This window comes from Heloderma suspectum, chromosome 4, assembly GCF_057233095.1.
Source record: "Heloderma suspectum isolate Gila_16-S chromosome 4, 16-S_ref, whole genome shotgun sequence".
Lineage (NCBI taxonomy): Eukaryota > Metazoa > Chordata > Lepidosauria > Squamata > Helodermatidae > Heloderma > Heloderma suspectum.
The window spans coordinates 111,467,937-111,481,784 of NC_139461.1; the positions used below are offsets into that span (position 1 = coordinate 111,467,937).

General features: G+C 43.2%; 1 protein-coding gene across 2 annotated transcripts in view; it reads right to left on the bottom strand.

Annotated features, from left to right (window-relative positions):
• DSP (desmoplakin) overlaps nucleotides 1–11,722 on the bottom strand; it is a 58,891-nt gene extending 47,169 nt beyond the window's left edge. Inside the window, exon 1 of one of the 2 annotated variants that reach the window (XM_084850365.1) lies at nucleotides 10,791–11,722. In XM_084850365.1, the coding sequence (XP_084706491.1) occupies nucleotides 10,791–10,999 (209 nt within the window). In that variant the 5' untranslated portion in view covers nucleotides 11,000–11,722. The remainder of the gene's footprint in view (nucleotides 1–10,790) is intronic. The other variant, XM_084850366.1, reaches the window with a different exon arrangement.
• Nucleotides 11,723–13,848: the final 2,126 nt, after the last annotated feature.

Sequence of the window (13,848 nt, forward strand, 5' to 3'; positions counted from 1 at the left end):
GGATACTGGTCCAGCATTCCAATAAGACCGCAAAGACAGCTTCTTGTTCATTTTGCGTTCAGCCTTTCTTACATCGTACTGAAAGCAAATTCTCCTGCACTGTGAAAAGAGTTCTCCCAGCATGCACTTTGCAATTGATGCCTTATAATCACAAGATGTTCACTTTTGTGTGTAAATCAACAACTTTTGCATATTTTCAGAAATAAACATTTGCGTGATTTTTCATTTCCCCTGCTGAAAGTCCTTCTTTGGGCATCCAGAGTGCCACACAGAAAGAGCATCACAAAAAGAAGAACACCGACACCCTTTCCCCCCATTTACTTTAACTGTACATGCCCCAACCTGGCCCTGGCTCTGCCATGTGCTTTGGGCATTGTGTATGCGGTACCTTCCACAAATATGCCCAGCCCCAATGAAGTGCAGTCTTGATCAAATCTACATATGTAGGGTTGACCGTTCAGGGGTCACCCAATATACACAGACAAGCCAGAGCCATGTGGGTGTGCACACGCATGCACACACAAGCATTTGCACGGATGCAATACAGCTGCTTCACCTGAAACAGCTGGAGCCTATCTGTGTTTGAGGTACATGGGAACACGGCTCCTCCCTTCTTTAGTCTTTCACACAAAGACTGATCACAAGCTGGCCCTAATTATTATTATTTTAGTGTGCAAATTCTTAGCGGCAGCAAATATGAGCCCTACCCAGATGCACACCCTTCTCTGGATATGGGTGGGGTGGACAGACAACTCTACACCACCCAAGAAAGAATCCTTGGGGCAGTATTACTCAGGTGGTACACTACAAGCAACTAAAACCTCAAGTCTGTTTTAAGAATCATACAAAAGGAGTTTTAAGAGTTGCTTCAGAGAATACACACATGCAGATGTGTGTATGCATCTATGCATGCATGAGCATGTATACGTAACACATAATGTTTACAAAACCTTGTCCAATTTAAATCATTAAGAAATTATCTAACGTGAGAAAAAGAAGAATCTTTTCCATTTTCACCTACAACAAACCTGTTTGAATAAACAGGGATTACCCTGAAAGGCACAGAGGAAAAAAGAACCTAAATACAAGAAGAAATACTGTGTTCCATGGTTTAAACCTGAAGAATACCGTACAATCACTGATGCGTCCCTCAAATGGGACTTTGAGACTGTACAGGCAACAATAACTTGTGACATTAATTACACACTGTAACCCTTACAAAAATATGCAGCCTAATAGATACTCTGGAAAGGAAGGTATAGGAAAAAAATGATTGGGCATGTGCGATGCTATTATTTATTATATGCACTAATTTTTCTCTACAGGATGCCTAACCAACTTATTACCTTTGTCATGGGGGGAGTGTAAACTGAGAGATGAGTGAGGATCTGAGAACATCTCAGGAGACATTCAGTGTCTAAAATATTTAATTCTATAACCAACAGAAAGGGCTGAAGAGAACACTAGGGGTCATCTAGAAAAGGACTCCTCACTCTCTCAAGAGTATAGGAGGCCTTTGATGCCACTCTGCAATGAACCACAGCTAGGTTCTAAGGCAGCTTTACCCAACGTTGCATGTTCCAAATGTTTTGGGCAACATTTCCCATCTGCCCCAACCATCATAGCCAATGGTCAGGGATGGCACAAGTTCTAGCCCCAAACATCTGGACAGCACAAAGTTGCGGGAGGCTGCTCTAAAGTCTCCTATCTGTGTCACACACATTCTTTGAACCAAGTCCTTGATGCTAGAGGAAAACTTTCTTTTCTAACTTGATTTCAACCAACCATTTCCTACCTCAGACAAGTTTCCTATATTCCTCTAAGAGTGCACTGGGGCATGGGTTGCTATGTCTAAATTACCCATGACCCCTGCTTCTCAAGCCACATCTTCAAAATATCCAGTGGTGGATATGCTTCTCTTGGCAAAGTGTGACAATAATCAATTGCTCATACAGCCACAAGCCATCACATGGTTATACATTTTAAATCCTTAACAGTGCAATCCTGTTCATTTCTACTCAGAAGTAGTTCCCATTGAATTCAATGGGATTTACCCAGGAAAGCATATATAGGATTGCTGCGTAAGTGACTTTCAACGCAATCTTATTCATATCTACTCAGAAGTAAGCCGCACTGAATTCAATGGAACTTATTCCTTGGTAAATGTGTATAGGATTGCAACCTTAAGTATACATACCTCCTCTGTGATGGTCCCCAGATTGGATGCTCCTCCACCAAATATTTAGCCCCAATATGTATTTCTACATGTACTTATTGTTGCACAGATACACAGCACAGAAGTAAAAACCAAACATAGATCTACGTCAATAGTGATTACTATTTTGAAGTACTTGTTTGTTCAGTATGTTGCTATTGCTTAAAGCTCCCATTGATTTCTTTTTCTCTTAAACTTTAAAAATGTTAAATAGCACAAATAAGGAGGACCTCAAAGTCTTACGAAACAATTCTGAAAATACACTGATTAGCCCATTTTACATTTGGCTAGATTGGAGGCTGTTTGGATCATCATAAATGTTGATAACTAGGAATTTACATGGAGATGAAGCAAAGTATGTGGTGATAGTGTGTAGAGGGCAATTAAACAGTAAATTTTGGTAGCCAAAAAATTCCACTGAGATCTTGATTCTGGAGTTCTATTTTACTTTTTCCTATGACAGCATGATTATCATCCTGGGCAAGTTGCCATGACAGAAACAAATGTGTCCCTGTAATCATAAGGACTAGAACTTTACTTTCTTTTTTAAATGCAAGCTGGAATTATCCAGATACTAACAAGAGCCTGAGGTTACAAAAAGTAGTGCCGGCTCCTGGCCTTGGAGAAACACAACCTTAAAACAAAACGTTAATCCTTATCCAATGGCACCATCCCCCACTGTTGATTTTGCATTGTAAACCAGAAGAGGCAGAAAGAGAAGAACCACAAGAAACATTCTATCCTTCCTCGAAAAAACTCAAGACCGCATAGAAGGAGTGGTTTCTATTAAGTTAGGCTGGCAGACAGTGACTTTCCTAAGGCCACCTTGTGACTTTCATGGCTGAGGCCCTGTACAACAGATCTCTCAACCATGACTAAGAGTTTGAGAGCAAGCTTCATGCTTGTGTACTCCCTGCCCATTCCTCTTACCATCACTCTCCAGTAGAATTCCCCCTCCCTTCCTTTGCTGTCGTTAACTATAGGTCAGCACTATATCTAACCATGTTTAATATTAACCATCTCAAGCAGGACTTGAAACCAGGTTTAAAGTCGGCTTGAAAATCCTGGTCAAGATAGAGCTTGGTTACTGTTAACCACAGTTAGCACTGGTCCAGAAGTAATACTGAACCAATATTAAAGGTCAACAATGGAAGGGAGGAAAAAATACATGCTGCAGAAGAGGAAGAGGAGAGAGGAAGTGAACAAGACCAAAGCCCGCTTCTGATCACTTAATTGTGGTTAAAAGATCAGTAGACTAACATCTATGTTGATCCCGAATGGGGATTTGAACACAGGTCTTCTTTGCCCAACAATGTCATTGGACTGCAGCTCCCAGCATCCCTTACCACTGGGAGTGCTGGCTTGGGCTGATGGGTACTGCAGTCCAACAACATCTGGAGGACATGTTCCTCACCCCGATCTACCCGCTATACTGCATTGGTTTTGTTTTTTTTGTTCCGTGTCATGTTGGCAGTACAGATATTGGCACAGTATGCAGGTATCAGACATGCTGAATCAGCATGCCAGACTCTTGGAACACCCTTAATCTGGGAGCTCCCCCAGAGTTTGTGGCAAAGAGGCCTCGCCCATTTTTAAATGAAAGGCTGAAACCTCTTCTCATTTCTTATTATTCACTCTGTTATAGCACTCACTGATTCTAGCTGGGATATTTCACCCCGCCCCCCCTTGTGCTAACCCACCTGCAATAATTAGCTCTGTACATCTGAAGCACACTTGGCAAGCAGGTTGCACTCTTTGTTTTTATTGTGTGATCTTTTCATTAGTCATGGCTTATACAGGACACTCCTTGCTCACAATTTGGATTTTGTGATCGGGAGGCAGTCCTCCTTTATTAGCAAAGAAGGGACCTGGTTCATTTACTCACACAGGGCAGGGCTCTGAAAACTGAGGCGAAGGCTTTGGGGGCAGAGAAAAAGGAAAATCCTCATTTAAAAATGAAGCTACAATTCTGGTCTTGCATGACTGTACAGCCTATTCTTCCTACTTGTCTGTGCAAGTTGCTTGGTAAGAACATTTACTGCAGCAGATTTTAAGCTTCTGTGTGGTAATTAATATAGAGGCAGGAATTGTGCAGCTCGAAATTAAATGCAGAAAAGGAACTATTACAGGGAAAAATGTTATCAAACAGTGGTAATGTTGTGACTAAGCATGTGCATGGTAAGGTGGAAAGCCCCAGTTAAAATGCAAGCCACTATCCTTCAGAACCTCATTAGCACTATGGCAATAATAATTTTGATCTGTTGTAGACTGTATGTCAAACTGGCTAAAGTCTAAAGAAATCAATGTGCAGGTCCCACACACACATCCAAATAACACAGTACAGGTATATAGCATTGATGGTATTTTTTTCTTCTTCTTGATCATGTAAATACTTGCACATTCTTTGTGTCCACAGGTGGCAATAACTCTGTTACAGGAGCTAATGCCACCAGCAGTAGAACATGCGTTGAATACAAAGACCATTAGTTTTGTCTTGAATCCATTGGCAGTGGTTATAACTATTGTGCTCCACAGTATGAACAATTCCAAAAGGTGTTGGCACCAGTGATGACTTACAAGTGCTAAAACTGTTGTAAAAAAAAAAATGGCAGAAGCAGACTAGCAATTGAGAGCAGTCAGAGAACTGAAGTGCCACAGAAACCCACCTCTTTCTCAATTCCAAGGATTATAGAAGCTGGGAACATTAAGGAGCCAGCTTGCTCAACCCTTCGGGTGGGGAGAGGCTGGCATCGCTATCTGAGTAAAGTACTAGTTAATAAAATGAACAAAGGGTGACAGAATAAGCCTCAATAGGACCAGGACCCAACCCCAAAGGTGACTGTGCCGAAACTCAGATGAAAGTGCTGCAACTTTTGTATTTAAAAACATATATACCAACATTTTTATATGATATTTCTATTTAGATGCAGTTTGTAAAAATTGCTCAATAGATTAAATGTTTGCTCTTGAAGACTGATTAATCTCTAAGGAGCTAGGTATTATTATTGCAGACAAAAAGGTACCAGAGAGCAATAAAGAAAGCAGGCATATAATTCTTTCAGAAGTAAATATGCAACAGTGGTGGGGTTTTTTTTACATATATCCCTCTGAAAGAAGGATGCAATGTCACTAGTTATTGCAAGGACTGGAGATGCTCTAATTGCTGCTGCCTCTTTTTTTACATCCTTCCATTACTTAATGCACTTCCTTTGCTCCCAGTTTTATTTATCTAATATTACTTCAGCAAGTTCATAGGATGAACTACCAGTGCAATCCTATACATGCCCACTTAATTCATCAGGACTAATTCCCTGGTTAAATGTGTATAGGACTGCAGCCTAAATCACTAAAAACCAAAGCAAGGTCTCTACTCTAGGGTCCACCTCAAAGCATTTTTCAGAAAAGATGGCAGTTATTAAAGCACTGATAACTTTTGCCAAGCTAACTGGTGTAAACCTGCTGTGTAATCAGCAGCCAGTTTGGGCTCAGATAAATTAATCTGGTGAATATGGGAAAACAGACTAACTTGCATACTCTGTGCAATATTAACTTGCAAATCACTGATCAATGAAGGAGTAGCCAGACCCTTTTGGAACAACACACACAGTGGCAGCATTTGTTTTGTGAGTTTTTAGGCACCAAAGTATTTTGGCAATAAGCTCAACTGCCTCCAATAAAGTTCTGCAAGATACTAATTTTATAGGAACCAGATCTGAGCTTAACCTCCAGTACAAACTGAAACATTAAAAAAAAACACACCTAAACATATAAATAGGTTAGAAGATCTACTCATAAGGCATTTCATACTAGACTTCATTTTATCAATGGCTTTTATGGGACCCCTGTTTAAACCATATCTGCACAAATGAGGGGATGCACAACAGCAGCAAAAGCATGGCTGTGTCCATTGTAAAAAAACACACACCACCCACATAATTAATAGAATCTTCAGTTCTTCAGAGTGATACACAAAAGGAGGAGCAGTAACAGAGATCCAGGACTGTCCTTGCTGCAGTTTAGCTGTTATATTTATACAGCCATGCACTTTTCAACTTTCACGTAAACATCACAGCCCTGATTGCAGTGCACAGGCCAAGATTTGCTGAATCCCATGTAGGCTTGACAGGGTTTTTTTTTAATTCCTGCAGGGTTCCTGTGTTTTTTACAGTTTCATGACAGACAGAAATTCAGCAGGTGAAAAAACTTCTCTCACCACTGCATCTGCAAGCTGGGAAAAACTTAACCTACTGAATTTCTGTTCATCCTACAACGGTGGAGTCACGTGTTCATGATCAGAGTGTATTGCTGAATACAATCTTTCTTTGGATACTTGTTACTGAGCTAGTTGGGTTTCGTGAGAAGTCTGTCAGACACACAATCGCAAGCATGTTTACTGAGTTCAATGAGGCTTACTCTAGGGCCAGGCAGATCTTCTGGTAACTGCTGGAAGATCTCTCGATGATTTGCAGTTGGTTTTCTGACTCACGTATTTAAAACAACAGCAGCAAAATGATTCCTCACTCCACCTCCAGCCCTAAATCAGTCTGCTGAAATGAAGCAGGCTTGGAGTAGCTTGGAGGGGACTGGGGGAGTGGGGGATTGTGAGTTCTATTCAGTTCGGGTACTCAAAAAAAATGCTTGGGCTCAGAATTGTTTCAATTCTAAGTGCATGTCTTTTGCTTCAGGCTGTGGTTACTGTGGTATCTCAGGGCTCAAGTAAAAAAACAAAAGTAGATCAGCCTTCCCCAACTTGGTGCCTGCCAGATGTTTTGGACTCTCAGCATTCCTGATCATTGGCCACACTGGCTGGGCTGGGGTGATGGGAGTTGTAGCCCAACACATTTGAAGGTCACCGTGTTGTGGGAAGGCTGGAGTCGATCCTATACACCTGAGGTCTGCTCACCACTGGCTTGCTCCCTTTTAAGTGTGCTTAGAATGGCACTGCCAGAGCTGGTGCAGACATGCATATACCAAATACATGAACTCATTCCAAAAAATGAGTTTGTGATGATGGTGCATGACATGAAAGCTCTGTCAGTAGTGTTTGACCTGAGATTATTCATTCACACATGCGATTCACCCACTTAGCCCTACCATCATCAAACAACAAGCACAATTGCGTGAGGCAGCCCTAAGACTTAAAATAGCCTTCCCCAACCTGGTTCCCCTCAGATGTGTTGGACCACAACTCACATCATTCCCATGGCCATTGGCCACTGCTGGCTGGGAATGATGGGAATTGCATTCCAACACATCTGGGGGGCACCAGTTTAGGGAAGGCTGATTTAGAAGATGTGGGTACCTATCCCAATTTAGCCTCATTCAGTGGGTATGTTTAAGCAAAGCCCGCTTCAAACTCAGTTCCCAATCGATAAAATGGGAATTAAGAGCAACTTCAGGCAAATTAAGATGTGTGTCCCATCTCGAGTGAAAGTTTTGACTTAAAGTCTTAAACAAATAGATCCTGAAGGTATGTAGTCAAGACAACAGTTCTGCTAGCATGTTTACAAGACCTCAAAGTACTGGTTCTATTTGCTTTGGTGTTCAAGGCCTCTATAAGGTCTGAACAGGCTCAAAAAGTTAACATACGAGAGGAAAAACGTCTAATTAATAAAAATACTGTAACTATTCTGATGTATGCATTAGTTCAATCCTGATGCATTGTACTTTTAACAATAAACCTAAACCTATGTGAAGCTATCCTGCTAAACTACCTACACCCAGCCCCTCAGGGGGAAAAGTAACATGAAATGAGCCCAAGAAATTAAGCTTACAGGGTTCTGATATGGAGAGGCAGGGAGGGGATGAGAAAGGAATGGCTTTCCAAACACAGGACACAGAAGGAGGCCAAAAAACAAGCCATGCTGTTTCACCAGCTGCCTGTGGATGCACGCCCACACACAAAGCGGAGCCCAAGTTTTGAAGAGTAAATGGCTGCCTTGCAAGGTGCACTGTGAACTTGCATTTTTATGGCTCACACAGATAGACAAACATATGCTCGATTTCGTATAGTAGCTTATCTACATTCCTAGAGTGACACACCATCTGCTGTGTCCCACAGTGATCAGCAACAAGAAGGCACCATTACTGGAATAGCTTCAGGAGTGTGCCAGAAGGAAAACTATCTCCCTTCTGAACTGTCAAAGGGGTATACATCCGGGATGGCTTAGATTAGAGAAAAGGAAAGTAAGGGGAGACATGACAGAGGCGTACAAAATTATGCATGGTGTGAAGGAAGTGGGTAGGGAGACATTTTTCTCCCTCTCTCATAATACTGGAACCCAGGTTCATCCCATGAAGCTGATTGGTCAGAGATTCCAGGACAGATAAAAGGAAGTACTTCTTCGCACAGCACATAGTTAAAGAATTCACTACCGCAAGGTCTAGTGGTAGCCACTGGATGGCTTAAAACACTGGATGGCTTTAAAAGGGGATTGGACAAATTAATAGAAGAGAGAGCTACCAATGGCTACTAGTCCTGGTGGCTATGTGCTACTTCCAGTATCAGAGGCAATATGCCTATGTACACCACATGCTGGGGAACATGGGCAGAAGGGTACTGTTGTACTCCTGTCCTGCTTGTGGGTTCCTCATGGGCACCTGTTTGGCCACTGTGTGAACAGAATGCTGGACAAGATGGACCCTTGGTCTGATCCAATATGGCTCTTCTTGTGTATCTAACTTAAGTCCCATTCATTTCAATGGGTTTACTCTTAGTAGGACTAACACTGGCTATAACCCAAAATTACCACAGCTCTACTATTTAAAAAAATCCACTGAATCTCTGCAGGCAAAGCAGCTGGCCTTTGTAAAAGAAAACAGAGGAGGAAAGAAACTTCTGCACACTGAATTACAAAACGTGCTCAAAGAGCAGTTCATACTTTCTAAATGGGAAGAGCTCGGGCTCCCCAGAAGTTGGCACCCTGAAATCTGAAAGCTCAATTCTCCCTAGTCCTAAATGTGTGTGAGGACACTCTGGGTAAGGGCAATTCTCAGAAGTAGTCTCCTCACAATAGCTTCATCTGTCCTACAGCTGAAGCACATGACTGAAAACAGGTTCTGGGGCTGACTGAAATAAACAATACATAAAGCAGACAAAGGGCCACTTCACATGCTCATGTTTTTCTTACATAGGACGAATGTCCATGTTGGAAAAGACATAAAATCTGCATGCAGATTGTCACATGACACTCCCTTGTATTTGTATGTGCATTGTTCCTTTTGCTGACTTTTATATATTGTTTTTAAGCTGTGTTGTTTTATTGTTGTATTTTTGAAAACTGTTTTTAGTTCAAAGTTGTTTTTAGTTATATGTTGTTTGCACGTATTGTCCATATGCTTTTATGTAAATGGTTCTTAAACTTTGTATGTTGTATTTTAAAGTTTTAACTTTTGTAAATCATCCAGAGAGCTTTGGCTATGGGGTGGTATAGAAATGTAAATAATAATAATAGGCAAGCCACAGCTGCACATACCTTCCCACTACATGCATATGCACTGGAATTACACATGTGTGGGGTTGTCACATATGATGAGAGGCAAGTCTGGATTTGTCCAGAGTGTACAGTCAGCACGAAGCTGAGGCCAATGAGGGTTCCCTGCTGAGTACGATTCCTGCATTTGCAACAAGTTGGTGGAATTCATCCCTTGCCTTTTCAGGTGTACACCTAAAACATGGAATGTGCGAAGTAGCTCATAGTTGCACATTATCTTTTAAAGGGCAGCCCCTTCTGCACAGGAAAAAAGTAATGTATGCAGTGAGGCATTTTTCTTCCTCAAAGCAATAAACCAAAAGTCCCTTCCCGAGGAGGGTTGTCAAGATTTGCACTCTCCTTTAGTGCTCATATCTCTTGAAAGAACTGGGTAAAGCTGAAGACTTTCTGAGCATTGACTCACAGCCCCTCCCACACAGATAGAAAAGAAGCCTCTTTTATTAGGTATGGAGGAGTTGCAAAGGTCTTAATCTAGGGAAGCTTAACTGGAACCCTCCAGTTCAAGAAGATTGCAGCCAAAGGCAAGAGATAAGGACATTCACTAGTCGCCATAAAATCTTGCCTTTTTAATAGGGCTAAGACCACTGGTGAAAAGCCACCACAGAATATGCTGATGAGCACATGAATTAAATAACTTACTCCTCCCTGCTCCCACTAGTATTCCCTCTAAAATTCAACAACAAAGATCAACTGAGCTAGAGCCGAAACAGCCGCCTGCCGAAAACCACTGTGCAAACTACAGTTCCTGACCTTTGTCCTGAACTTATTTTTAGAGAGGACCCAGAGGAAAGAATCTTTCCAATATTCCAAATACACTATCTTCTCTCCTTGTAAACCAGGGAGAGGTGGGATTGTGGAGGCGATTGATCTACTATTTCCTTCACGTACACACACTCCGAACTTGGTCAGTACTTATATTCCAGGGGAGGGGGGCAGCAACAAACTGCTCTCCAGTCCATGCCCATCTAAAGCGCGTGCCTGTTCCTCCTTAAAAATTCAGTGTCGATTTTGCAATTGCGCTGATTTCTGCAGACACATACGCAGGCACAAAGGAAGATACATGAGAGCTCTGTTGCACTTACGTATATCCTTCCGAACTGATGTCCCCTCCGTAGCTTTTCTGGATGTAATACATCTTATGGGTATGGCTGCTTCCCCCTCCGCCGCCGCCGCCGCCGCCACCCATCATCATATTCATTTCATAGCGCATATCCGGGCCGGACTCGGTTCTGACCATCCTCCCCATGCCCAAGGTGTTGAGCCTGGGGTGGGATCCGCCGTTCATGCTCATCTCGGCGGCTGAGTGGATTCAAGCTTCGCGTCTCGGATTGGAAAGGAAGACCCAGATCAGAACAAAGACATCAATTCTCACCGGAGAGCCTTTCGGAAGGGAGGGGGAGAGGAGGAGGTTGCTCCCTCTGCCTCTCTTTCGCTCTCTTTCACCCCACTCCACCCACAAGCCTTTGCAAGGCACAAGTCCTCACGGAGTTACTGGCGGGAAAGCAAGAGAGCGAGCAAATATGACGACCACAAAAAAGTTCTCTGAAGTAAAGAAGAATACAGATAGTGGGGCAGATCTGCAGAATGAAAGGGGAAGGCGGTAATAAAAGAGGCCGGGTGGGTGCAAAAGAGGGGAAGGGGCTTTTGGGGAGAAGGGAGGGGTCAAACCGGGAACAGGGTGGGAAACAATCTTTTGAAAGAGAGAGAGAGGCAGGTCCTGGGGGTGGGCAGCTGCGCTTGTGTCCAGGTGAGCAGGCAACAGAAGCTGCGGGGATAGTGGTGGCGGCGGAGAGGGAGATCAGCCAGTCCCCTCCCTGCTGGCATAGGAAAGGCGAAGCCGCACCTTTTGGAGTCCTTTTTGAACGAGCAAGCCTGGGCGTGGAGCCGCCGTCGCCCTGCGGGCTGTTGTAGTTCTCCCCTCCCCACTGCCAGGCTCATAAAACTGGGGTGTGTGTCTGAGAGACTTCAGGGCCGCTCCCTTCCTCCTTCCTCTCTGACAACGCTCTTCCCCTTTACCTGAGCCCAGCCCAGAGGCGAGGGCGCCAACGCCTGGCGCGCTGTTACGTCCTTGTTTTACAGGGAGCGAGCGAGAGAAAGGAGTGCGGCGTCCCTGTTGCGCCTTCCCTTGACAACAAGGAGCCTTTGAAAGGCGCGCCGGCAGGGCTGGGCTGGGCTGAGGCGCGCTGGGCTGCCGTGGGACAAAACCTCCCCTTCCTCTGCGAGGAAGGACGCCTCTTCCATGACCAAGCGCTGTCCCTTGTTTTTTCCCCGCCATACATTTTATATTACAGGGTGAATATTCGAGGTGGTTTAGCATACGGACTGGGCACACCTCAGTACCTTTTAGCCCCCCTACTCACGAGAGGTTGGGTTACAGACGCACACTTTTAGTGCGTGCAGTAAAGTGTTCAATCTGCCATAGAGTGGGCGAACGCTTCCAGGAAAGGCTTATGGCGGGGGAGATACAAGGCCTGCTCACACAACAGTGTTCCAGGCACACTGTGGAGCTTCCACTCGAGGTTTTTTATCGTACAGTTGTCCTGCTTTATCCGTGGAATTGTATTGGGAAGGGGGGGGGGAGATGGTTCTACCAGATGACATCGCCTTAAATTTGTAATCCTCCCGTGTTTTCTCATCACTTTCTTCCTCTTTTTCCTTTCCACAAAATATCTATTGAGGAGGAAAAGATGGGGTAACTGCGCAACACTTTGGCTTCGTAACACTAGGAGCCCTCCTGGCTGGAACACGCATGTACATATGGATGGGGGAGGGGGAGCTGGATTGAGAGCACCAGGCTTGCCCCCAATGTCGGCTTGTCTGCCAGAATGTGAACAGGGTATAAGCATATACATAGGCTCTGTATGCATGGGAAATGTAAGACTTTTTTCTGTCTGAACATGCATAGGATTGCCCCCTTAAAGGTTTTAAGGTCAAATGAGAGCGCTTTGTACTATCTTTGGACCAAGTTAGAAGAGCACAGGTATAAAGAGAAGCATTCTCTGTAGTTGCCCATAATTGTGGGACAGTTCCCTTCTCCTAGAAGCCTGACAGACATTAAACTTGAATACATTCTGGAAGAGCTGTAAAACCTCTCTCTTTGCACTGGCATTCAGATACCAGGCTTAATTTTAATTGAATAATTCTGAATGTTAATAATACATGCTGTATGTCTTTGGTTTTATTTTTAGCTAGTTTTACTTGCCCTGACTCCTTGGGAAAGACTGGATTAGAAACTGAACTATATAAAGTACAATGTTCAAAAGGTCTTGCTTTGCAATAAGGAAAAAAAAGATTGTGGGGATCAAGCTGGTGCAAAGGGACTTCCAGACTGCATGCTTTCAGCGCTACCCATTCGTTACTCTTCCAGTGTAAGCTACACACAGAACTGTAACTGACTTCCACACCTGTCAGTATAACGTTTTTGAATGTTCCATCCATACTAGAAAGCAAAACTTAGTCATGTGAGAAGGTAACAGCACATAAGCCAGCAGTTTTAGCAGTGTGAGAGTTTTCCAATCAATGTTTAAATTTGCACTAAAGCACTTTTTCACTTAAGCAGTATTGCTATTGTGTGTATATTTTTAATTTGTTTAAAATATAGGTGAAAGAGCATTTTAGCACAATTTTTAAAGCATTTAAAAATGCTGCTAAAATGGCACAGCTGGAAAAGACATGGTAAAGTTATGCCAAAGTGAGGAAGTGGCATTGGGGAATAACTGCCTGAAATGTTTGCTTGTCAAAATCAAGCCTCTTAAAAAAGATGGAGGAGTGCTAAAATAATCCTTAGCAGAGGTAATACTGCTCTTCCATAACATTAAAAAAAAATAAAAATCTCACTTATTAAGCTCTCAAAGGAAAGGGCACTGGGAAAGGGCAGGGGAATAACAATTTGATGACCATGCCATGTAGTTGCCCTGTAAAAAGTGAGGGTGCTTCCAGACAAGAGTTTCATTGTGCAATCGCCTTGCATCATTCACAGAATATTATGGAACATCCAGACATGGCCATCTTCCATTTATAGCCCTCCTTTGTTTTCTCACCGCTTCTTCAGTGTTTTTTTTACCACCAAAAATCCATTACGGAGGGAAAGATGGAATAGCTGCACAATGGCTGGGTTCATAATGCTATCCCATCGTGGGT